The 27,778-nt window shown below is 43.4% G+C and overlaps 1 protein-coding gene across 1 annotated transcript; it reads left to right on the top strand.

The window, feature by feature from the left end:
* On the top strand, nt 1-27,778 carry LOC310986456 (sodium-dependent neutral amino acid transporter SLC6A17-like; the record flags this gene model as incomplete). The annotated part of the gene is made up of 11 exons (XM_083972370.1): nt 1-292; nt 10,867-11,024; nt 14,840-14,966; nt 16,530-16,711; nt 17,369-17,479; nt 17,989-18,230; nt 19,756-19,948; nt 21,461-21,653; nt 22,513-22,672; nt 24,794-24,956; nt 27,353-27,778. 11 exons carry the CDS (start codon nt 1-3, stop codon nt 27,776-27,778), a joined length of 2,247 nt encoding a protein of 748 aa, XP_083828496.1.

Genomic DNA, 27,778 nt, shown 5'->3' with positions numbered 1-27,778 from the left:
ATGCCTAAGACCAGCACGGCGACGCAGCGCGAGCAGAGCCATGAGCCCGTCACAGAGTCGGTGGCCGACCTTCTGGCCCACGAGGCGCCGCTGGACTACCAGAGCAGCTCTCTGAGCGTCGGGGGGGCCGGGGGGGGGAAGGCTCCACGGCTGGAGCTTCCCGACGTTCCCGACGGCGACGGCCGTCCGGCATGGAACAGCAAGCTGCAGTACATCCTGGCCCAGGTCGGCTTCTCCGTCGGCCTCGGCAACGTCTGGCGCTTCCCGTACCTCTGCCAGAAGAACGGAGGAGGTGAGAAACACACGACAGAAACATCAATAAGAGATTTTATATGTAGCTCCATTAAGATGTTAATGTAGTCAAGTACAAACAGGGTCCCATCCCATAATACATCTGTTAGCTTAGCCTGGTTTCTATTGAAAAGAGACTAAAACAACTCACCCACTCTGCTCCAGTTATACGCTATGCAGCAAGTTTCCGTGTCCAGCACAGAGTCCAGGCACTGACAACACACGTCCGAGGCCGACTGGCAGCACAAACATCTGGTTTCAGCACAATCATCTGGTTTCAGCATAAACATCTGGTTTCAGCACAGACATCTGGTTTCAGCACAAACATCTGGTTTCAGCACAAACATCTGGTTTCAGCACAAACATCTGGTTTCAGCACAAATATCTGGTTTCAGCACAAACATCTGGTTTCAGCACAAACATCTGGTTTCAGCATAAACATCTGGTTTCAGCACAGACATCTGGTTTCAGCATAAACATCTGGTTTCAGCACAGACATCTGGTTTCAGCACAAACATCTGGTTTCAGCACAAACATCTGGTTTCAGCGGCCGACAGCACAAACATCTGGTTTCAGCATAAACATCTGGTTTCAGCACAGACATCTGGTTTCAGCACAAACATCTGGTTTCAGCACAAACATCTGGTTTCAGCGGCCGACAGCACAAACATCTGGTTTCAGCATAAACATCTGGTTTCAGCACAAACATCTGGTTTCAGCACAAACATCTGGTTTCAGCACAAACATCTGGTTTCAGCACAAACATCTGGTTTCAGCGGCCACCGACAGGCAGTGCCCACCACACTGACCACTAACAGGCTAAATGTGACAGAGGGAGAGAGCCGGTCTATGTGCTGGACCTGGGGGAATCAAGTGGTCACTGCCTGTTGGTGGCCGCTGAAACATGATGTTTGTGCTGTCGGTGGCCACTGAAACCAGATGTTTGTGCTGAAACCAGATGTTTGTGCTGAAACCAGATGTCTGTGCTGAAACCAGATGTTTATGCTGAAACCAGATGTTTGTGCTGAAACCAGATGTTTATGCTGAAACCAGATGTTTGTGCTGAAACCAGATGTTTGTGCTGCCAGTCGGCCTCTGACGTGTGTTGTCAGTGCCTGGACTCTGTGCTGGACACGGAAAGTTGCTGCATAGCGTATAACTGGAGCAGAGTGGGTGAGTTGTTTTCGTCTCGTTTCAATAGAAACCAGGCTAAGCTAACAGATGTTTGATGCCTCGTATTATGGGATGGGACCCTGTTTGTACTGTTGATGATGTTTGGTGCTGTTCTGAGCATTATTTGTGGCTGTAAGTGGCTTTTTGATCGGTGGCTAGTGGATCCGTATACTGCACTGTTTGTTATGGTGCGGTCATTGCTAACGTTGCTACAACTGGAGAAGCTAGCGGCTAGCAGACTTCATCTCTCGAGGGGGGGTCTAACTCGGTGTTATGGTGCGTTGGACCATGGGTTAAACTTACGCCGGAATATCCCTTTAAAGCTAAATTGTGTAGGAATTCCTCCATCTAGTGTTGTGGTTGTATGTCTGAAGCAACTGAGTCGTATTTTTCATGCTGCATTCAGGTGAAATTGGGCAGATGGCAGACGGACGACAGCCGCTGCACGTAACGGCATAAACAAGCCTCTATGTAAACAAGTGGTCCGTCAGCACGAGGCAAAACAGTACACGTGACAACATGTTGTCATGGCGATGTGGTATTGTTTTACCGTCTTTCTCTGGACTTCTGTGACTAAAAGGACTGGTTTGTCAGCGACAGCCGTCTGCCCGACTGCAGGTGAATGCAGCATCAGTGTAACGCTCCATTCCTCCTCAATGAAGAGATAACAGGAGAAGTTACACAATGTCCCTTTAAATTTAACATTTAATTAACTGAAAACATCCATCAGTTTATATTTGTACTCAGCATATGCCTGTAGTCCTATTATTCCTTATTCCATTTACATTATCCACAATGCAACCCAACTGCTGTCTGGTCAGTCAGTCAGAGATTCACCTCATCCGCCATCAACATCATCAACAACTCACTATGAAATCTTTTAATGTTCTTTTAAGGTTTTATACTGTATTTACTGGTGTCATTCTGTATCTATTTGTTGTTTGTTTTATGTTATGTTAAATTGTGTTTTTCTTAACTTATGGTTCTTTTATGCACACGTCTAAGAAAAATGTCCACTGCTTTTTGCAGAGGACAATAAAGGTTTTCTGATTCTGATTCTAACTAATAGGCTCAGACTCAGATGTGGCGCCGTCTGATAGAAAGATAATACTCATTGTTTCGTTTTCCCACATTCATTATTTATATATTAGTTGTTATTAAAAACCATCAAACGGTTTTGTGCTTTTTCAGGTTCTTATTGAATTACTGTTATCTTGACTTTAACATTGCAGCCCAGCCCTGTTTGACATCAGGGTTTAGTAGCTTAAAGTTTCCAGTCAATCGAGCTCATCCCGAACCACATTCAGCTTCAGTGACCCCCCCGGCCATCCCATAGTACACACTGCATCCCACCAGGACGGGCGTGTGCAGAGCTAGCAGCTGTATTGTGTAGAAAGCAGCAGCATCTAAATATAGCTGCAGCATCGATTCCCTCGGCCAGCAGAGCAGCTGGCTCAGATGACACTCCAGAGATGATGAGGCTGATTCTGGTGCAGATGAATGTAATGTGAAGACAACACGGTGACAACACGGTGTAAACCTGTAAACCTGTAAACCTGTAAACCTGTAAACCTGTGAAAACACCTTGTCAGACATGCTGCTGCTTCCACTGGCTCCAGCTGTTTTACTGCAGACATAGTCCAGTCATTTTAAGCCTAAAAAGGGGTCAACGTTGAACAAACTGCAACAGAATCAAACTCAACTGGTTTTGTCTCCTCAACATGTCCTGAGTGAGGGAAAAAAGCCCTGAAGAATCCCATTAGGGGAAAGTTTAGAAAAAGACCCAAATATAGCCCATTCATACGCCTATTAATTATGTTTCAACTCAACTATTAGTCAACTCATCCCAGTTTTCATGCTGGTACCACAGCACCTTTATATAGAAATGTGCCGTCAAAACGGTGGAATTTATGCAATTTGCTCATGTTGACAAAGAATTTCAAAAAACTTGTAATACATTTTTTGTTTGTCTTAATGTAAGTAATCAACTCAGTAATTTTCATGGAGATATCTAAAGGTTAAAAATGTTACCCTATTCACGTATGAATGGGCTATATTTGGGTCTTTTTCTAAACTTTCCCCTAATGGGATTCTTCTGGGCTTTTTCTCCCTCATTCAGGACATGTTGAGGATACAAAACCAGTTGAGTTTGATTCTGTTGCAACTTGTTCAACCTTTTTTAATAAAATGACTGGACCAACATGCAGGATTTACTGAGCGTAGACCAGCCAGGTTGTGGTTGTGCAGCCGGGCACGAGGCCATTTCTCACTGTCTGGCAGCCAATTACAGACACATTAAAGGTCTGTGTTGTTAGTAGTTATCACTGTGCAGCGTCACATCTCCCTCTATAGTCACATCTTTATGCCCCTGACTGTGATGAATCTAGAAGTGGCTCCACTCTAAATAACCTGTGATGAAGTGGTTCAGTGTTTGTCAGCAGAGGCCTTCTGGATTTAGTCTCTCTGCTGCCTCGTTACTCCACCGATATGAAACATGCTGCGTGCCCCTGAATGTAATTCCTCCTTCTGATGTATTAATAGTAGTACATGTTTTCCTGCTATAAGTCTTTATATCCTGGATGATGCATAAAAAACACTTGCATCCTGATTATGCGCCTCTGGATTAAGCTGCAAAGAGACAAATTTAGACTTCCATGTAAATTGAAATGAAATCCAAAGAATATTTGTGGGTGGAGCCGCAGCTGGTGCTGGTGGTTGGTTTCTTATATATAAAGAAACAAGAGAAAGGCCAGCAGCACTCGTGTCCTTCTCATTGTCCTTTGTTGCAAACTGCGTCGGTGCTTAACACACACAGACCGGTTTGGACAACGTCTTCCTCAGGGTGCAACATTCAACAGGAAGTGATGCATTTAAATACTCACAGCTGTAGTTAATCACTTGGTTGACAAGTATTAATATTCAAGAGAAACAACAAATGAACAATGCACAGACATTAGAAAAATAGAAATATGGGGCGCTAGCGAGCAGGCAATGGAGTAGGCAGCACAAGCAACATGCTCTGCTGAATTTCGGTTAAAAGTTATTTTTTAGGCACCTTATACCAACAGAAAACTACGACACATCGTTCTGAGTTAATTATTTTTCAGTAAATCATTTTTATTGTGACGCCGCAGCGCGAATGGCCTACAATCTGCGAAAATTTGAGTTCACCAGAGGAGCTAACGCAACTGGGCCCAAAGCCTCAAGCCAGAGTGATTCACCACCCAGGTGTAACACACCTGAGCCTGAAGACCAAATGGATGCCGCGGACCTGAAAGCAGAAATCCTCACAGAGTTGAAAATGGACATAGCTATGCTGCTCAGGTCGGAACTCAAGACCGCTCTGGCCGAAGATTTTGAAAACATTAAGTACGAGCTACAGGCAGTAAAAACGGAGCTAGCAAACAACACCGCGGCTATTCGCTCCGACGTGGAGACGATGAAAACAACAGTGGCACACATGGAGCAGGGGCTCTCGTCATGCTCAGACGACGTGACTACATTGTTAACAAAAGTGGGGAAACTCGAGACAGAGGTCGGCAGCCTGCGGGAGAAATGTCTTGATATGGAAGGAAGAATGAGACGCTCTAACATCCGCATACTAAATGTCCCGGAGACTCCAGGCTCAAGCACACCGGCAGCTGTCTCCAAATTATTAAAAGAAGTGCTAAAAATAGACAAAGAAGTCCTGATCGATCGGTCCCACAGGGGTCTACAGCCGAGAAACCAAGACGGTAAACCCCGTGTCATCGTGGCAAAAGTCCACTACTACCAAGATTGTGCTGACATCCTCCGCCGCGCCAGGGAGCCCGGGCCGCTCCGGTTCAAAGGGACCGACATCTCCATCTTCCCGGACTACCCCCCGAGCGTCGTGCAGGCCAGATCCGCCTTCAGCGAGGTGAGACGACTACTACGTGGACGAGACGGTGTTAAATACGGTCTTCTCTACCCAGCACGGCTCCGGATCACGCATAACGGAACTGAGAAGCAGTTTCAAAACGCGGGAGAAGCCATGACCTATGTGAAAACCAGAATCCTACCGGACTCTTCCAAAGACTGACCAGGACTTGAAATGAGTGAGAATAGCTAAATTCTACGTCTGAATAAGGTTGGTGCTGTCCATCCTGTCACGCAAACACATCACCTTGACTGATACACTCTACAGAGCCAAATTGCTCCAGTTTGTTCCAGATGAAGACCCAAGGTATCAAAACTGTGCTGTTTTTCACTCTTTTGTTTTGTTTACAACAGATAATAATTTGAATGGTCAGTATACTGTTGTGTCACTGTCAGTATCATTTTCTTTTCTGTTTACTCAGCACTTAGACAACAGAAGAAATATTTTTTTTTTATCTTTAAAGGAAAAAAAAAAAGAAAAGAAAAAAAAAAACTTTTGAATTTAAAACATTTTCTAAGGTGCCTTATACAAAACTATGTTCTACAGCAGAGTTTGTTCTTTTAGAGCTAGTGTATCCTCATACAAGCACTTAAATGTGTAGATACTGTTGCGAGGGGTTTGGGAGTCACCTAGTTCTTTCAGGTGAGGGTTGGGGATTTGCTGTACCTGGGTTTACAATCGGTTTTCTTTTCTTTTTCTCTTGGTCCATTGGTCATGTTTACTTATATTGTAAAGGTCCTTTCAACATTTTTGAAACTATAAATACAGGCAGACTTAGTGCATCGCTAATCTTTCCCTATTTTGAATATGGCTACGACTAACACAGACTTTTCAAACAAATCAACTAATTGTGACGTAACCTTTATAAGCTGGAATGTAAAATCCTTGAACCACCCCACTAAACGAAAGAAAGTATTGACTCATTTGAGAAAATTAAAAGTGGGAATTGCCTTTCTCCAGGAGACGCATCTCCGAACCTTTGACCATTTTCGACTCAGGGGAGGATGGATTGGGCAATCATATCATTCTAATTTTCATTCCAAATCTAGAGGTGTGGCCATCCTTGTTGATAAGAACATCCCATTTGTTATGTCAAAGGTTGAAACAGACTCCTCAGGGCGTTATGTAATTGTGGTGGGCAGACTGTATAATACACCAGTTGTACTAGCGAACGTATACGCACCACATTGGGATGACAGTTCTTTTTTTATAAACTTATTTGCTCATATCCCCAACATGGACACACATCATCTTATCCTCGGAGGGGATATGAACTGCACATTATCACCTACTCTGGACCGTAGCTCGCCTAGGACTGCGTCCAAATCCAGTGCAGCGTCTCAACTGCAGCTTTTTCTTAATACGAATGGTATAGTTGATACATGGCGCTTTCAAAATCCTACGGCTAGAAGCTATTCCTTCTTTTCACCGGTCCACGGAACATACTCGCGCATAGATTATTTCTTTTTGGATAAAAGGCTTCTTCCATTAATAAGAAAGTGTGAGTATCAAGCCATAATTATCTCAGATCACGCTCCCCTGTTGATGACTTTATGTATACCAATTTCCCATGCCAACTATCACCCCTGGCGTCTTAATACTTTATTACTTTCAGATGAAGACTTTATTAAATGTATCTCTTCTGAAATAACTTTCTTCCTCGAGCATAACCAGACTCCAGGAATGTCTCCTTTAATAGTGTGGGAATCCATGAAGGCGTACCTGAGGGGTCAAATAATATCATATAGCGCACAACAAAGAAAACGTCACAATATGAAACTTGAACAGCTAACAAATGATATTCTCAAATTAGATGCTACACTTGCTGTCACCCCATCTGATGATTTATTCAAACTGCGATTGACTCTTCAAACAGAGTTCAATCTGCTATCAACAAGACAAATTGAAAACCTAATAAATAAATCACAGAGTAAAACATACGAATGTGGTGAAAAGATAGGGAAGATTCTAGCCCATCAGCTCCACCAGAAAACTGTGGATAGAACTATAGCTGAGATAAATGATGAATCGGGCACTAAGCATATAGATCACTCTGAAATTAATTCATGTTTTCATAGATTTTACTCCAAGCTGTATGATAGTGAATCTCTTGACGACCATGTCCTACTTGATTCATTTTTCAGGAAAATAAATGTCCCCACAATTAATAACAATACTGCATCCGAGCTAGATAAACCATTTTCTGTACAGGAACTTATGAATGCAATTAAGCTCATGCAAGCTGGAAAGTCCCCAGGACCCGATGGGTTCCCGAGCGAATTCTTTAAAAAATTTGCAGACCAGCTGTCTCCTATCCTGCTTTCTGTATTCGAGGAGTCACTTGCCACTGGTTCTCTTCCTCTAACTATGCGACAAGCGACCATCTCCCTTATTCCTAAAAAAGATAAAAACCTTCTAGATTGTGGCTCATATCGTCCCATTTCACTCTTAAATGTAGACAGTAAAATCCTTTCCAAAATGCTGGCCTGCCGCTTAGAAGCGGTCTTGCCCTCAATTGTAGCCGATGACCAAACTGGCTTTATTAAAGGTCGCCACTCCTTTTTTAACATTAGACGCCTATTTAATATTCTTTATGGTCCCACTCCACCCGACATTCCAGAAATATTACTATCACTTGACGCAGAGAAGGCGTTTGATCGGGTGGAGTGGGATTATCTCTTCTACACTCTAAAACAATTTGGTTTTGGTGAAAAATTAATTTCCTGGATTAAAGTTCTGTATTCGTCTCCACTTGCGGCTGTTCGAACAAACAATAACCTCTCCTCCTACTTCCCTCTCCACCGTGGCACCCGACAGGGTTGTCCTCTGTCGCCACTCCTGTTCGCTATTGCGATTGAGCCACTGGCTCTAGCGTTACGTGGTGAAATCAATATAAAGGGAATTCGGAGATATGACTCGGATAATAAGGTATCCTTATATGCTGATGATATGCTTTTATATCTCTCTCATCCTTTAACTAGCCTACCAAATACTCTCAACCTGCTTGAAGAATTCGGCAAAATATCAGGATATAAAATTAACCTACAGAAGTGTGAAATTATGCCAGTGAATATAGCAGCTAAGCAAATTGACTTTAGTTTATTCCCGCTTAGAGTCAGTCCACAAAAATTTAAATATTTAGGAATCTGGATAACACATGCCTTTAAAGACATATTCAAAGCAAATTTTTCACCATTATTAGCTAACCTTAAGCGAGATATGGAACGTTGGAGTCTACTCCCCCTGTCACTAGGAGGCAGAATTAACATAATTAAAATGAATGTTTTGCCCAAATTCCTGTACATATTTCAGTGCATTCCCCTATACCTATCTAAATCCTTTTTCATGTCAGTGGACAATTTGGTGTCGGGATTTATATGGAACAAGAAAAACCCCCGAATACGGAAAAAGATCTTACAACAACATCGTAAACATGGAGGACTATCCCTCCCTAACTTCCAGTTTTACTATTGGGCTGCCAATATTAGGTCTATGTTGTTTTGGAAAGACTCTCCATATGGTGACACCACCCCTGAGTGGTTACGAATGGAAAACTCCTCTTGTCTTCATGCTTCTTTACACTCACTTCTATGCTCAAAACTTCCTCTTTTGGATTCCATATCTAAATTCACCTTAAATCCAATTGTGAAACAATCTTTTAAAATTCTGACACAGTTCAGACGGAGTTTTTCTCTCAAGGACCTGCCCACTTGTGCTCCTATAACAAAAAACCACCAGTTCATGCCATCAATCATAGACGGTGCTTTTCATGAATGGGCTAATAGAGGAGTTGCCACAATAGAGAATCTATTTATTGATAATATTTTTGCATCTTTTGATCAATTAAAATTAAAATTTAACATCCCAAACTCCCATCTTTTTAGATTTTTGCAGCTCCGTAGTTTCATATCAACATCATTTACTCACTTCCCATCCCAACCACCCAATACCCTCCTAAATTCCATTCTTAAGCTTAATTCAGGTTCCAAAGGGAATATTGGGAACGTATATTCCTTACTAAATACATATAATTTGGAACCTTTGACATCATTAAAGATTCAGTGGGAGGACGATTTGGGGTTTGAACTTCCTGAGGAGATTTGGGAAAGAGCTTTAGATAGAATACATTCCTCTTCAATCTGCTTACGACACACAGTTATCCAGTTCAAGGTCATGCATCGTCTTCATTGGTCTAAAGTGAGACTAGCAAAGTTTGCACCTGACGTCGATCCCATTTGTGATCGATGCAGGCAAGCACCAGCTACCCTCTCGCATATGTTCTGGTTTTGTTCAAAACTAGTCAACTTCTGGCAGTCAATATTTAAAACTTTTTCAGATGTTTTACAAGTACCTATTGAACTTTCTGCCATTACTGCCATATTTGGAATAACTCAACAAGATTCTCACCTTAACCGCCAGGCACAGAATATGATAGCTTTTGCATCTCTTATAGCTAGGCGATTAATACTTTTTAAGTGGAAGGAGAAACTTCCCCCAACCTTTAAGATGTGGATTAATGACCTTCTACATCATTTGGTACTAGAGAAGATTCGTTACTCTACAAGAGGATGTATTCAAAAATTTCATGCTACATGGAGACCGTTTTTAAGTTATATAGAGAAATAAGATGTCACTAATTTTGGTGTTTTATATGACTGATACTGTATTATGTACAATTTGAAACCCATAAGGACCACTCTCAATCACTTGTTGATTTTTTTATTTATTATTTATTTTCTTTCATTTACTTGTTTATCATGCTGTTTTGGTTTAATTAACGACTATTTTTCTTACTATTCTAATTGTGTCACTTTTTTATTTATATAAATATTGATATGTATGTGATGCATGTAATACAAGTAATTGCATACCAACTCAACGCAAGATTGTGAAAATGGTGCAGTAATATTGTTGCAGGGATGGGGCTCCGTTGGAGCGGGTGGGGGTGGGGTGGGTGGGGGTTGTTGTTTATATTTGTATTACTCCTGATCATTTATACTTTTGAATTTATGTATTCTGTACATTATCTTTGTATGTACAAATATAAATAAAAAGACTTGGAGCAAAAAAAAAAGAAAAATAGAAATATGTAGAAAAATACAACAATATGTAGAAAAATATAACAAATATTCAAAAAACCCAGACATCTCAAATATCATAGGTAAATACAAAGGTAAATAGAACAATTAAAAAGTGCAGTGGTCAGCCATTATAATAGAAGGAGACAGAGCTCATCAGCACAGTGAAGTAGCTCCCTCTATAGATAATATAATACTCATCCAGTATCAACATGAAATACTAAAGCCCTACATCAAGACACAAAATACAGAATCCAGAATATACTCCATGAACTACAGTTTCTTATATATCTCACTGAACCACTACGTCACATTATGCAAGTTCAAGATGTATCCTGAAACTCTACAGGCCTGTGTTGGTCTGTTTTCCATGAAACTCCTCATCCACTGTAACGTGTGAGCTCAGCTTCACCTCTCTGTTCCCAGGTGCCTATCTGGTTCCCTACTTCATCCTCCTCATCATCATCGGCATCCCGCTCTTCTTCCTGGAGCTGGCCGTGGGGCAGAAGGTCCGGCGTGGGAGCATCGGAGTGTGGAACTACGTGTGTCCTCGTCTGGGCGGGATCGGGATGTCCAGTCTGATGGTAGGAGGAGCAGTCGTTATCCTCATCTGTCGTTTCTATGACTGTGAGTCTTTAAGGGCAAATTCACACCAGGAAAGTCCCATAGTTCACTTGCTTTGGTGCGGACTACTTTCTTTTGTACTTGATGTACACAATGGAGGTCATGGATGTGTTTCTTGCTGCCTTTTTCCAGTTGCAGCTGTCCTGTGCTTATTCATCACGTGGAGGCCATGTGGCCGTTATGCAGCCGTCCCCGTGACGATGGTCAGACAACAAACAGACGTCTGCATGTGCATCTGAAGGATGGTGCTAAAAAAAAAACCCAAAAAAAACATAATGATTCTCTCAGGATGCAGCGTTGCCGATCGGCATAAGCCTAGTCACATTTATTTCTGTTAACGGTTATTAATCGGATAAAGACTTTCTGTTATCAGTTAAAAAACATATGAACAATGTGCATCCTTAACAGCGACGGGTGCATCCTCTCCAGCATCTGATCAATGTTTTCCTCTGACCAGATATCAAGGAGGCAGCGTGTCTATCTGTGCTCCATGTCGACCCACGACTCGTTGTTGATCATTTAACAACGGAAGCCTGTTGAATCCAAAAAGGCACTTGGATTTTGCATTTGGTTCGGGAAAGGTTCGGTTTGCGTTCACACTGTACGTGAAACGCACCAGGGTTCGTTTGGGACTCTGGTGCGGATCAAACAAGTGAACCGAGTCCCAGCTGCAGAAGTGGTCTCGGTCCACTGGTTTGATCCGCACCAGAGTCCGGTAGTCTGTATTAACACCCAGTGGCGCAAAAAGTGGGTATGCACTATATGCGGCGCATAGGGGCGCCGCGCTAGAGGGGGCGCCAAAGCGATGGGGGAAAAATGATTTTGAGTCGGCATTTTCTGTATTTAACAGCTGTTTGTGCATGTGTAAATGATATGATCAATAACAGAGAGGCATGTCACTAGTTAGGCGCCCCTCCCCTCCCTCACCCCCCCTCCTCTCAGGGCCGGTTTTAGCTATGGGCAATATGGGCCCAGGGCGCAACGGTTGTGAGGGCGCACGAGCGCTCTCCAAAAAAAACAAAAACTCGCCAGTTTTCTTAACTACCGCTCATTTCCACGTCAAGTTAGTGGAGTGGGCGCCCTATGCCACCTTGCTGCTGAGAGTCATGTTGTGTGTGTGTGTGTGTGTGTGTGTCAGAAGAAGCAAGGGGTTGGGGGGGGGGGGGGGGGGGGGGGGGGGGGGCGGGGGCGGGGGATCAACTTGCGACTGCTGAGGTTGTATCAGAGTCTCACGTCGGATGCTCCGCCGGCCGAGGGCTCTCATGCAGGGAAAGAAAGGAGGGTTAAGCGCTAAACTCCTCGCCCGTCTCCGCTGAAGTTGGTTTCATTTTGGTAATGTAGCTATGGGATGCCCAGCAATATTCCTCTTCTTCCTCTTCAGTGTCCGGTCTCTGGTAAACAACATGAATGAACTGCAACAGGACCACGTTGTTAAACGGATCCTGGACTGTCATGATGTTTATAATGAGCGTAGTTTAACCGCAACGTCACGCTGTTTCCAAAACCACACCGACTTCAGCAGAGAAGTGAGTTTAGGTACAGTACGTTTTTAGAGTGGCTCCTGTCATTGCTTTATTTTCAAAATATCATGTTGCTGGCCCTACACTCACAAACAAAACCTATTTTAAATTGTGTATTTTTTTTAGGGTAGACCTATTCTTGTATTAGAGGTTCAGAGGCTGTAGTCTAGACTGTGAGCAGAGAAAGCTGCCCAGCTTTAATAACCTAAGCCTAATTGGCTATTTAAAAAATCATTTAAATATTATTTAATTTAAAGGAGCCACTGTAGCCTACAAGATCATGTGTAAGATTAAATTCAGTGTTAAAGGCGCCCAGCAGGGCCGGCTTCACGCAGGGGCAAGAGGGGGCAGCGCCCCCTCAAATAAATGTTTTTTTGCCCACTCAAATCCAAATTTTAGAAGTTGAGAAAGCACATTTTTATATAGGCCTACTCAAAAAATGTGTACATTACAAGTTGACAAAAATTATCTGCAGTAGCACAAAAATCCGCCGAAAAAGGGACACTGTCCTGTTCTAAAATGTTCTGTTCTTTTTTTTCCTTTAGTATTCGTAAGACTAGCTTTCCGTTTTGTAAATCTTGACCATAGTAGAACCCCCCCCCCCCCCCATCTCAGAGTACACCAGAATGCTTCACTCACATGTTAAAATCACAAAATTTTTCTGGGGGGGGATGCCCCCAGACCCCCCTACAGGGGTTTAGCTACTCACCTTTTTCACCCCCTCTGGGTTTGCAATGCATCTTCAGGTACAGTATATGTAGGATATGTAGGTTGGACACATAGCCAACAACCCAATTCAATGAAGAAAACACTGTTACTATCAGCACGGAGAAAAAAAAGTGCTGGAGCATGATGTGTTCACATGATGCCCCCTTCACATTTCTGACTGCCCCCTCATATATGCCTGCCTAGAACCGGCCCTGGCGCCCAGGCAGGCGATTTTGAAGTAAGAAGTAATCCAATAAGTAGCCTATTCAGAATACATTACTTTGAGTCATCCAAATAACAGATTCTGTAATCAGTAATCTGTAGGGGAATACATTTTACAAGTAATCCTCCCAACACTGATTGTAGGCTTTATAATAAAATAACACAAATAATATAATATATTCTTGTGTTTGTTTGTTGGTGGGGCGCCAAGAGATTGTTCGCCCACGGAGGGGGGGGGGGGCTGTGATATGTCTGCATACCCCCCAGAAAGTAGGTAGTTGCGCCCCTGTTAACACCTCCCCAAAAGGTCCGCACCAGAGGAAAAGTCTGTTTGAATTGGACCAAACGAGCCTGGTGTGAATACACCCTAAAACTCAAGTCAGCTTTAGTTTTAGAGCACATTTAAAAACAACAAATGTTGACCAAAGTGCTTTACAATTATGTGCAAAAACAAGAACAACAACACCAGATAGTTGGACCAGTCCCAGCCTGGTCAGATGCTACATGAACTGATGAAGCCTCTTGGATGAAGGTGAAACGTCTTCCTAGACAAATAACTAAGTCCAGTTGCTTTTGACTTAAACTCCTTTGAGATACTATGACCTGGACAAATGAGAATATGCACCGGCTTCAATAACAACAGTAACAATAGAATAATAATAGAAGAATTGAAAACAGTTGGTATAATAACATAAAGACTAGGGAGTATTAGTCCTATGTCTGATCAGATGCTGAGGAGAAGAGAGGGTTTGAAGCGTTTTGAAGATGTTAATGGAGGCTGAAGAACAAACTGAAAGAGGTGAATTATTCCACCGTTCGTCCTCATGTCTGTCTGCAGCCTGTCTGTCTCTCTGTGACCTAAACACTGTTGTATGTGAACATATATAAATATAGTGGTATGATGCAGGATGGAAGATGAGGTCACGACAACCTTCAGGTTCTCCTGGGTGGATGGGAGGTATCGACGTGTCAGAGTGAAATGCAGCCTTTTCTTGTGCGGTCGGCGCAGAAGTAGCTATAAATATCTCACAGAAGATCTCTGCTGAAAAGAGAACACGTTAATTATTCATGTTTTCATCAACTCGACCGGATTTAGATCCTGAAAGTCCAGAGACTCGTAAGAGACTCACAAGACCGACAGCTACACAGCGTGTCGCCTCATTTCCCTCTGCACTCTGTACAGAAAACATGAGCTTATGTTAAAATCCATCTATCTATCTATCTATCTATCTATCTATCTATCTATCTATCTATCTATCTATCTATCTATCTATCTATCTATCTATCTATCTATCTATCTATCTATCTATCTATCTATCAATCAGGTGTGTGGCTTCGTGGGTCTGTACTACAACGTGATCATCGGTTGGAGCATCTTCTACTTCTTCCAGTCGTTCCAGTTCCCTCTTCCCTGGAGCGAATGTCCCATCAGGAGGAACGGGACGCTGGCGAGTGAGTATTTATGTCAAAATGTAAAAAGCAAAAGAAAAGAAAAGATCACGATAAAGATTTTATTCTGTGGGTAACGGGGGCGGGACTAGATCAGCTTTTGCTTCTCCCGCTTTCCCTTTCGGCCATGTGTATTTTTTTCATTTTCATTTCTTTATTTATTGAATTGGGACAGTGCACATTCATCAACACTGACGCATTAAGCATCAGTGTAAATGTGCCGGACTTAGCACAACTGCTAAATTTCAGCCGCAGTCCCAAGGCAGGTTTCTAAAAAACATAACACAGAAGACTTTAAAACCTTGTGATGACAAGTCATACAATAGACAATTACAAGTCAGAGCACAGACTGACAATATCAAGGCAAAACAGACGCAGACAAACAAAATAAGAACAGACAATTTTAACCCACAACCCTATTGTATTATTTGAACTAAGATGAAGTGTGATGATGATGATTTAATTGACATGCCCGAAATAAACAAATTGATTGATTGAGTCACATTACGGTTTAGTTACTGTAATACAGTAACACAACACAAGAAAACTAAACAGTCAACCTTCTTTAATCTCTTCAGCCTCACCACCTCCATAATGACTCACCTCAGCAGATCAGACAAATGGAGTTACCTTTCTCCACAACTTCACAGACATAATCCAGATTAAAACCCTCTGGAGTTTGATTAGTGGTGATAACAGCGTGACCCCCCGGGGCAGAACAGACTCTCTGGGTGTGTGTGTGTGACTCAGCACGGCTCGTTATGAAACTGCTGTAGAGAGAAGAGATTCAGCCTGTCTGCCTGAAGGTCGTTAGTCCTGAAGGACAGCAGCAGAGACGCTGCATCTCTGCTTCTCATCGTCCTGCGTCCAGTCTGACAGAGCAAAGCTGGAACCTGATGCATTAACACTGAATTTAGCAGATGATGTGTCAACTTTAGATTTTCACACATTTATAAACATCTATGTAAATCAGCACCATCCTGTGATTTAATGTGAAGTCTAAACTCAGCCACACACAGTATTTATCATTTCCCCAAGGCAGCAGAAGAATGAACTGTGTGCTGTGATAAACATCTCAGTGGTGTGAAGTGGAGGTTGACGCTCTGCATATATTACACCAACGACTCAGACGACCTCGTTCAGCTCACTGACATCGGTCTGACGGGTGTAAACCAGCTGAGAGCCGAGACATCGACACAGAGAAACCTTCTGTAAACTGTTTTCTTGTCTGTAACAACATCTCTGTCCTGGGTGATGATCCCTCCTCTGTTGCTCACCCTGAGCTTTCTCCTGGTTTTCCCTGTTAAAAGGGTTTTCCATGGAGTTTTTCCTCAGTGGATGTGAGGGTCTAAGGACAGAGGATGTTGTTATGATGGGATGTAAAGCCCTTTGAGACAAACTGGTGGTAAAAACGGGATATACAAATAATAAAACTGCCTTGTCTTGCCTTCTGGATCTCGTTAGATTTCATCCAAACCTCACAGCTGCATCTCCTCATGCAACAGCATCACCACCACCCAGACTAAACACTAATCCATCTCTGTCTGTCTGGCTGTGAACCTCCAGTTGTGGAGCCGGAGTGTGAGAAGAGCTCGGCCACGACGTACTTCTGGTACCGTCAGACTCTGAACACGACCAGCAGCATCGGCGAGAGCGGTGGCCTCAACCTCAAGATGACGCTGTCGCTGTTCGTGGCCTGGATCATCGTCTGTCTGGCTGTCATCAAAGGAATCGCTTCGTCTGGGAAGGTACAGGGTTATACGAGGAAAGAAAGGGATTAAAGGGATAGTTCAACATTTAGTCAAACTGGCCCATTGCCATAATCCCTATAGTCATAGCAGTAGGTTTGTTGCTTTAAATTACGATACGAAAACTTTATAATCCACAGAGTGGAAATTCCTCTTTGGTTTCACCAACATAGACATGTCTCACAGCAACAGAACACATAATGACACATAAAAAAACATTTCAAGGATAGAAAAATATATAAAATAGCCTACGGCAGTAACTGTACTTTACACATCACACAATTGTCGGTGCAAGCTATTTTTAGAACGGTGGAGCAGAGCCGTGAGCTGCTCAGAGCTACGCTACAGAGGCTCATTATGGGATTTCTTGGTTTCCCTCATCAAACTCATCAAATACACAATCCAACAACTCCACAACGCCTACTACTACCTGCTCTCACTACCAAGAGACTGCTTGATGAAAAACTGTCCCTGAAGGCAATGTGCATCAGTGGTTTTGCATGAATTTCCAGCTTGCACCGACAATTAAAGGTAACGAACCTACTGCTATGACTATAGGGATTATGGCAATGGGCCAGTTTGACTAAATGTTGAACTATCCCTTTAAGTTTTAATGTAGTGGTTTTCTAAATGAGTTTTCCCTCCCTCCATCTACAGGTGATGTACTTCAGCTCTCTGTTCCCCTACGTGGTGCTGTTCTGTTTCCTGGTGCGGGGGTTAATGCTGAAAGGATCCGTGGACGGTATCGCTCACATGTTCACCCCCAAAGTGAGACTGATCAGGCTGAATATTAAAGGGACAACGAGGAGTTTTGTAAAAGTGAAGTGTTTCCACACTACATTTATGAGCCTCCGCACCGTGAAATTCTTTGACCGGTGCAAGACAGACTCATGTTTTCATTCATCAAGAATTAAAGTCAGAGGTTGGAAGACGATCACATACCGTCGTAGTTCCCACCATAAACGGAGATTCGGCGGCGTTATTCTCATGACTCGCCACGAAACCGAAAGTAAAGAAACGCTGGTCGGCTCGCCCAGCATTTCCACCACCACTAATAATAACAAAATAACCATAGAGACAAAACCATAGATTTATCTAAAATGGAGCCATTAACAAGTGGTGACGTAGATTCATCCACATTAATATGAGACTTTTTTATTGTCACGGAATTTTTCGTTCTGCCGATGGAGAAACTCCTCGTTGTCCCTTTAAATATATACAGTATATATATAAACTGTATAATATCATATACCTAACACCAATCTATTGTGTTGCAGCTGGAGAAGATGCTGGAGCCTCAGGTGTGGAGGGAAGCGGCCACGCAGGTCTTCTTCGCTCTGGGTCTGGGCTTTGGAGGAGTCATCGCCTTCTCCAGTTACAATAAGATCGACAACAACTGTCACTTCGACGCCGTGCTCGTCTCCGTCATCAACTTCCTCACCTCCATCCTGGCCACGCTGGTGGTGTTCGCCGTGCTGGGCTTCAAAGCCAACATCATGAATGAAAAGTGTGTCACTGAGTGAGTTCAACAGTTTTATCCTCAAGCGCCAGTCGCTGCATGAGGATCATACGATCTCTCAACAAAAACTGGAAACAAGAATGTGAACAAACACTGATCTTAATAGTGTCAGGGTGAAAAAACAGTAAAACTGACATGCGTGTTCGTTTATTCCAAGAGAGGACAAACAACGACGTTCCAGTTAACTATCAGATACAAGAAACTCTCCTGTTCAGGAAATGGCAGTCTGCAAGCAGTTAGCTGCAACCACCATCCCTATCAACCACCATCCCAATCAAACACCATCCCAATCAAACACCATCCCAATCAACCACCAATCAACCACCATCCCAATCAACCACCATCCCTATCAACCACCATCCCAATCAAACACCATCCCAATCAACCACCAATCAACCACCATCCCAATCAACCACCATCCCTATCAACCACCATCCCAATCAAACACCATCCCAATCAACCACCAATCAACCACCATCCCAATCAACCACCATCCCAATCAAACACCATCCCAATCAACCACCAATCAACCACCATCCCTATCAACCACCATCCCAATCAACCACCAATCAACCACCATCCCAATCAACCCCCATTCCTATCAACCATCATCCCAATCAACCAACATCCCAATCAACCACCATCCCAATCAACCATCATCCCAATCAACCATCATCCCAATCAACCATCATCCCAATCAACCACCATCCCAATCAACCACCAATCAAACACCATCCCAATCAACCCCCATCCCTATCAACCACCATCCCAATCAACCACCAATCAACCACCATCCCAATTAACCATCATCCCAATCAACCAACATCCCAATCAGCCACTATCCCAATCAACCACCAATCAACCACCATCCCAATCAACCACCAATCAACCACCATCCCAATCAACCACCATCCCAATCAACCCCCATCCCAATCAACCACCATCCTAATCAACCACCAATCAATCACCATCCCAATCATCCACCATCCCAATCAACCACCAATCAAACACCATCCCAATCAACCACCATCCCAATCAACCACCAATCAAACACCATCCCAATCAACCACCATCCCAATCAAACACCATCCCAATCAACCACCACCCCAATCAACCACCAATCAAACACCATCCCAATCAACCACCAGCCCAATCAACAACCATCCCAATCAACCACCATCCCAAGAGAGCCAGAATTCTCTGTCATCTGCTCAAAACAAAAGCGTTACATTCATTCTTAATACTTTGCTCTATGTGTGTGTAATTAATTCTTATTGGTCAGCTTTGCCTCTGAACGATCAAACAGGTTACTGGTATTCATTGCATTATGAATTAAGCTCAACACAAATCTATATGGTTTGTATGGTAATCAGTAAGGCACAATATCACACTCAGTCAGTAAAGGTAAATATTCAGTGTTAAGACAGTTTTCACCCTAACAATAGACAATAGACACTTGTTTGATGATTTCACACGATGATTCTTTGAGGCAGTAATTCTAGTTTCTAATGTTTTAACCACGTAGAAACGCTGAGAAGATCGTGGGATACCTCAACTCCAACGTCTTGAGTCACGATCTCATCCCTCCACACGTGAACTTCTCCGATCTCAGCACGTCAGACTACGCTGAGCTGTACGGCGTCATCAAGACGGTGAAAGAGGACGGCTTCGACCAGCTGGGACTGCAGCCGTGTCTCCTGGAGGACGAACTCAACAAGGCAAAGCTTTGGTTCTGTAGACGTGGATCTCTGCAGTGTCTTCTCTTCTGTGTTTTTTATTTTTTTATTTTTTATTTTATTGTTTTATTGTACGTGGACAGTCCCAATTAATCAACTGCATCAAATACAGTAAAAAGGGCTTTAGCCAGTGTAGTGGCAAACGTAGATTTTAATTCCAAAGTTAGCAGTAGGCTGGTACAGCTGGCTCGACTCGTATGTTACTGTCTTGTGTTCCTTAACTACTCACAAACCAGCGGAGAGTCAGGTCGTAGTTTCGTTGTTTTATTTCTCGTTGCAGAATCCAGGTATTTCCATTAATACACACCATTCCAAGCTTCTCTTGGTTTTCACAACGGTCCACAACATCTTAACGTAACGGTAACATCTGAAAGTGACGGTCAAAAAACCTTTTTTCCCTGTAAACTACCTATTACCACTCTGCTAATCCACGTCTTGTACTTTTCACAAGTTCTTCAAAACAAGACAATGCGCATGAGCAGCGCCTACTTCAGGTGCTGTGGTAAATTTGACATCTATGCAATAAAAGGCAATAATGTCATAACACAACCAAAACCAATATAAAACACGCTGTAATCTACAGTAAAACTCTCAACTTTCTTTAACATAATATTGGCTCCTACAGCCAGCAGGGCTAATATCCTGCTGTAGTCCCCGGCCAGATGACAATGGGCACCCTAAAAAACAACAACAACAACAATATATTACAACACAATGATTAAAAAGAACCACTAGGGATAGAACAGGGTTAGGGTTAGTAGGCATCAGTACAGGTAGGCATCAGTAGGGTTAGGGTTAGTAGGCATAGGGATAGAACAGGTAGGCATCAGTACAGTCATGCAGAGACAGCACATAGAAACATACAAGAGCAGCACATGCAACATACCAGTAATCACACACAATAGGCTACATCAGCACATACTGTACTACACATTCTGGGATGCAGACAGACAGGGCTGCATGCTGACATCACGTAGACAGGACACAAACAGGCAGCATGATCATGACGCAAATAGCACAATATCTTAGTGGGTACAGGTGTAGTTATGAGCGAGCCATGTTTTTAGTTTGGATGTAAAAGTACAGTATGTATGTATTTCTTTAATATGGGTGGGAAGTGAGTTCCAGTGTTGTGATGCTTTAACAGAAAACGATAGCTGGCCAAATGTACTTTTCCTGAATGGGACTGTTGAGTCGCCACGAGTGGCGCTTCTAGTGATCTGACCAGTGTTGTTGTGTTGGTTTATGAATGAGTTCCATGGTGGAGGAGCTAAACCATGCAGGATTTTAAAGACCAGACAGATGTTCCTATATTTTATGATATCCTCCCAGCTCAGAAGCTTCTGTTTGTGTAAGATGGTGCAATGATGTGAGCTGTTCGGTTTCTGGTCCAAAACTCTAAGGGTTTGCTTGTACAGCGTTTCCAATGGCTTCAGTGTTGAGTTTGACTCTGGACTCGTCTCTCTGTCTCTCTGTCTCTCTGTCTGTCTGCAGGCGGTCCAGGGGACCGGTCTGGCCTTCATCGCCTTCACAGAAGCGATGACTCACTTCCCTGCGTCTCCGTTCTGGTCCGTCATGTTCTTCTTCATGCTCATCAACCTCGGCCTCGGCAGCATGATCGGCACCATGACCGGCATCACCACGCCGGTCCTCGACACCTACAAGGTCCAGAAGGAGCTCTTCACAGGTGAAACCCCCCCACTAGGCCTCTATACACTGAGTCGGTAACCTAGGAAACGTCACTTCCGGTCAGAGCCGTGGGGGAAAACAAACCGATTCCCTCATAGACATACATGTGAAAACGCAGCATTTTAACCCTTTGTCTAACGCTTGTCCGCTGTCATGTCTTAGTTTGAATCACTTGTATCTGCTGACAAAGAGCTAGAGATTAAAAACTCATCACGATCCGGGTCCATTGTTGTCCGTACATTTTAAAATATTGGCTCTTTCACAGTCAGTCACATCTCGCCTACACCGAGTCGGTAACCAAGGCAACGTCACTTCCGGTCAGAGCCGTTACACGGTTGGGTAAAGATATAAAAGTTCAGGTTGTGGTTTTTCAGTTTATTTGCGGTGCAAAATGGTAACAACAACTCTTAGGCATCGTCTCAGAGTGTCTAGACCAAGGGAACGCCACCTAAACGTCAGACAAACACTTCCTCCATAGACAGACGGATGTGACCGACTGGGAAAGAGACAATATTTTAAAATGTACGGACAACAATCGACCCGGATCGTGATGCGTTTTTTAATATCTAGCTCTTTGTCAGCAGATACAAGTGATTCAGACTAAGGCATGACAGAGGACAAGCGTTAGACAAAGGTTTAAAATGCTGCGTTTTCACACGTATGTCTACGGGGGAATCGGTTTGTTTTCCCCCACGGCTCTGACCGGAAGTGGCGTTTCCTTGGTTACCGACTCGGTGTATTGCTGAAAGTAATTACTCAGCACTTGGAAGGGATTAAAGGACATTTGGGAATGGAAGCATTAGACTTTGTGTTATTGCTCTGAGTGCACTGAAAGCTCTTGTTTTGTCCTTTCCCAGTGTGTTGTTGTGTCGTGGCCTTCCTGTGTGGTCTGCTGTTCGTCCAGCGCTCAGGGAACTACTTTGTCACCATGTTCGATGATTACTCCGCCGGGCTGCCGCTCACCGTCGTGGTCATCCTGGAGAACGTGTCTGTGGCTTGGATTTATGGCACTAAAAGGTAGATCCTGAAAGTTGAATCATAAACTTTATTCATGGTATTAACTGTATTCGGGGTTGTAACCACTGTGACGTCTCTTATCATCTATATGCTGATGATGTTCAGCTCTACTGCTCTTTCAAGCAGAATGAGCTACATAAATTAGACGATTTAACTGCCTGTTTGACTGCCATCAAAAAACGGCTAAATGGCAATCTTCTTCAACTAAACTCTGCTAAAACTGAAACACTGATTATTGCCCCAGATAGTGCCATTCCCCCCATAAAGCAGCATTTAGGTCAGTTGGGTCTTTCTGTCCAACCAAGCCTACGCAACCTAGGTGTTGTTTTTGACAAGGACATGTCCCTGGACCACCACTGTAAACAATTGGTGAAAAATTGTTTCTATCATCTGCGAAATATAGCGAAACTGAGGTCCAATTCATGCCTTCATTTCATCTCGCATTGACTACTATGCTCTTTTTATGTGTTTTAACAAAAAGGCTGTAAATCGCCTTCAAACCGTGCAGAACGCAGCTGCAAGGCTCATAACTGGATCTAAGAAAGGGGATCATATCACCCCAATTTTATATTCCTTACATTGGTTACCAGTTAATTTTAGGATTCATTGTAAGATTTTAGTTCTTGTTTTTAGAGCCCTCCATGAACACGCTCCCTCGTACATCACTGAGCTGCTGAGACCCAGTGGTGGACAGTAACAGAGTAAATTTACTTGAGTACTTAAGTACATATCCAGAGGATTTGTACTTTACTTGAGTATTAGATAACTTTGGTACTTATTACTCTTACTTGAATACATTTCCAAGACAAATATTAGTACTTTTACTGGAGTTAATTAGTAGGAACACAAGCTGTGTTTGTCAGAGAAGGAAACCCTAACCCCTAAAAGCAGCACATCAGTGCAGCTGCTTTCAAAGAGTTCATTCTAACTAACAAGAGTTAAAAGCTCCTTACATTCATTTACAAACAATTAGAGTCATTAATTGATGTGAAGAATAAGACATTTACTCTGACTCTGACTTTGACTTACAGTACATTTAAAAGCATGTACTTTTGGATACTTAAGTACCTTTAAAATCAAGTACTTTTTTACTCTTACTGCAGTAACATGTGGACTGAGCTACTTTTACTTGTAACGGAGTAAATGTTGACCAGTAGTATTTGTACTCTTACTCAAGTACTGGGGTCGAGTACTCTGACCATCTCTGCTGAGACCCTCTTCCCCCTCACGTTCACTAAGGTCATCAGACCAGAAACGCTTGATGGTTTTAAAACACGAGGTGACTGCTCCTTCCAGGCCTGAGCTCCTCGGCCTCTGCAGTGCTCTACCATCGCTCTACCATCGCTCTACCATCGACCTTACGCAGCGTAGAGTCCACTGAAGGTTTTAAGAAAGAACTTAAAACCTTTAAAATCTTTTTAGACAGGCTTTCATGATGTTGATGTTGTGGGGCCTCTGTAAAGTTTACCTGTAATTGTGCTGTTATTTTTGTTGTGATCTCTGTGCTGTATTTTATTGCATTTTATCCTTGTTGTAAAGCACTTTGTGATTTTATCTATGAAAAGTGCTATATAAATTGAATTTACTTAGAATTTAGAAAAACTTTATTGTCCCGCCAAGGCAGGAAATTCATCTTTGGTCTCACTTCTAGACAGAACAGTCAGAACACAAACGCTTGCCAGCAAGGCTTACATGAGACAAAGCAAAGTCAACAGTGGTCACATCACATACAGATAGTAAAATAAAATAAAATAAAATACCCTTTACTGTGTCTTGTTTATTATGTAGATGGCATTGGGGATAAAGGAGCCCTTGTAGATCTTTTTCTTTGCTAGAGGAACTCTATAGCGCCGCCCTGAGGGAAGTAGTTCAACTTCACTGTGTAGGGCTGAGTCTCATCTCTGATTACTGACAGGGCTTTCCTTTGTGCAGCGGTGTTATAGAGGCTGTCTAGTGGTCTAGTGATCTTTGTTGACGGCCAACTATCTTCCCAGCCGTGTTGATGAGCCTATTGAGTTTATTTTTGTTTACTTGGGTCAAGTGCCCGTACCAGACGGTGATATTAAAAATAAAAAAGCTTTCTACCAGGCTGACTGACTTGTGTCCGTGTGTCTGCACCAGGTTCATGCAGGACCTGGAGGACATGTTGGGCTTCAGACCGAACATGATCTACTTCTACCTGTGGAAGTACGTCTCTCCGTTCTGCCTCATCGTCCTCATCTCAGCCACCGTCATAGAGATGGTCATCGTCCCCCCCGGGTACAACGCCTGGGTCCAGGACCTGGTCAGTTACTGTCTGTGTGTGTGTGTGTGTGTCTGTGTTGCCAAGAGCAACAAAAAGCAGTACCACACATTCAAATTGTAATTGCATTAAAAAAAAAGCCCTGCATTTAAAATCTTACTGATGTCGATGGGTATTGAGCCTGGTTTATGGTTCTGCGTCGCGTTGACTACGGCAACGTCAACGCGGACCCCTACGCCGTAGCCTGACGTGCACCTCCAGAAATTCCTGACTATGCGTTGCATCGACGCGTTGGCGCTAACCACAAGGACTGTGATTGGTCCGTCAGTGTGGTAAATTCACCCGTTCTCAGCCTCGACTGGTTTAGTGGTCGGACAGACGTCTTCTGTCTGTAATCTGTTGTCTTGTCTGTAACAACATCTCTGTCCCGTCTGTCCGTCCTGGGTGATGATCCCTCCTCTGTTGCTCACCCTGAGCTTTCTCCTGGTTTTCCCTGTTAAAAGGGTTTTCCATGGAGTTTCTCCTCAGTGGATGTGAGGGTCTAAGGACAGAGGATGTTGTTATAATGGGATGTAAAGCCCTTTGAGACAAACTGGTGGTAAAAACGGGCTATAAAAATAAAACTGCCTTGCCTTGCCTTCTTCGTCGCCTGCGCTTCAACATTTGCAATAAAAGGCAAGGCCAGGCAATTTTATTTGTATAGCCCGTTTTTACCACCAGTTTGTCTCAAAGGGCTTTACATCCCATCATAACAACATCCTCTGTCCTTAGACCCTCACATCCACTCAGGAAAAACTCCATAGAAAACCCTTTTAACAGGGAAAACCAGGAGAAAGCTCAGGGTGAGCAACAGAGGAGGGATCATCACCCAGGACGGAGATGTTGTTACAGACAAGAAAACAGTTTATAGTTTATGACACAGAATGTGCGAAATATGGAAATGTTAGCAGGAGTAAAAGGAATAAAAGCTTTTGTTTTCCAGTTGCCATTGTTTACTGTGACCTAAGGCTGGAGGACAGGCTTAGAAAGGGTTAATGGGAGATTGAGCCTCAGAGCTGCGCCCCCTGCTGTCAGAAAGGAGTCATGGCAGAGTGAGCTGCTGCATAGGAGGAAGTAGAGGTGCTACTGAGAGAAACAGAGACTGAGACTTTTTACTGAGATTAATACCATAATATCATAAACTGATAATACATATTACTGTATTGTTATATTATTGTAGCCTATATGGTATTTTTTTTGATAATTACAGATGTGTGAAGATCAAAGCAACGTTTCTATTTTAGTAACTTTATTTACTGTTGGTTAAATCTATGACAAAGCATCATATTTTATAAAATGATGTGTTTTCTTTTGGCTTTTCACACCTTTTTATTAAATAGAACAGTTGAGAGAGACAGGAAACAGGAAGGTAGAGAGAGGGGGAATGACCTGCAGGAAAGGGCCGCCCGATGCGTGATTGATTGATTGATTGATTGATTGATTGATTGAAAACTTTATTGAACAACATTAGACAAGTGTTCAAAGGGATAAAAAACACAATGCAGCCCAAAGACTTGTTTCCATTGTGGTCCTATGATTCGACCCGGGGCGCCTGCCTAACGTCCTGCACCACTCGACGTGTGTTTTTAATTTAAAGGGACATTTAAATTACATATCTCCATGGAGCGGGTAAGCTCGGTGCTGCGGCCATGTGGTGTCTCCATGGTGACGGTAGGAAACCACGGAAACTCAGCGGAGACACCGGAGCTGTCGGCTCAGTCACCGCGGTAACGCAGTGAGGAGGAATGGAGCGTTACACTGATGCTGCATTCACCTGCAGTCAGACAGACGGCCGTCGCTAACAAACCAGATGTCATTTTAGTCACAGAAGTCCAGAGAAAGACGGAAAAACAATACCACATCGCCATGACAACATGTTGTCACGTGTATTGTTTTGCCTGGTGCTGACAGACCTCTTGTTTACATAGAGGCTTGTTTATGCTGTTACTCTGCCGTCTGCCCAATTTCACCTGAATGCAGCATGAAAAATACGACTGAGTTGCTTCAGATATACAACCACAACACTAGATGGGAGGAATTCCTACACAATGTCCCTTTAAAGTTTTAACCAACAAAGTGAAACAGCTGAGTGATGTAGTGAAGTCAAATCAAATCAAATGAACTTTGCCGGTGCATATTCTCATTTGTCCAGGTCATAGTATTTCAAAGGAGGTTAAATCGAAAGCAACTGGACTTAGTTATTTGTCTAGAAGATGTTTCACCTTCATCCAAGAGGCTTCATCAGTTCATGTAGCATCTGACAAATTAACTTTATTTGTCCCACAAGGGAAATGTGTCCGTGAGAAGTGCAACACCCAAAGTCACACAGTGTTTAGCAGATAAATATCATATGATGTGATATATTCCATGTGTGTGTGTGTGTGTGTGTGTGTGTCTAGGCTCAGGAGCGTTTCCAGAGTTACCCTCCATGGGCGCTGGGCATGTGCTTTGCTCTGATCGCCGTGGCGATGCTTCCTCTGCCCGTGGTCTTCGTCGCCCGCCACTTCCACCTGATGTCCGACGGCTCCAACAAGCTGTCGGTGTCGTACCGCAAGACCATGATGAAGGACATGTCCAACCTGGAGGAGGACGAGGCCCGCTCCATCCTGGCCGCCAAGCCGTCGTCAGGGCCGCCGTCAGGGCCGTCGTCAGGGCCGTCGTCAGGGCCGTCGTCAGGGGCGACCCCCCACCGAGCCAACCTGACTCCCGGAGGGAACAAAGTCCTGGACCCAAACTCTCTGTCTCCACACAGCTGCTACGGTACGAGCTACCAGAACGCTGCCGTCAGCCCCACAACACCGACAACACCACAGTCTGACTCCTAA

This window comes from Trachurus trachurus, assembly GCF_905171665.1.
Source record: "Trachurus trachurus genome assembly, chromosome: 5".
Taxonomy (NCBI): domain Eukaryota; kingdom Metazoa; phylum Chordata; class Actinopteri; order Carangiformes; family Carangidae; genus Trachurus; species Trachurus trachurus.
The sequence above is the reverse complement of the archived record's forward strand: the minus strand, read 5'-3'. Positions and strand labels throughout refer to the sequence as shown.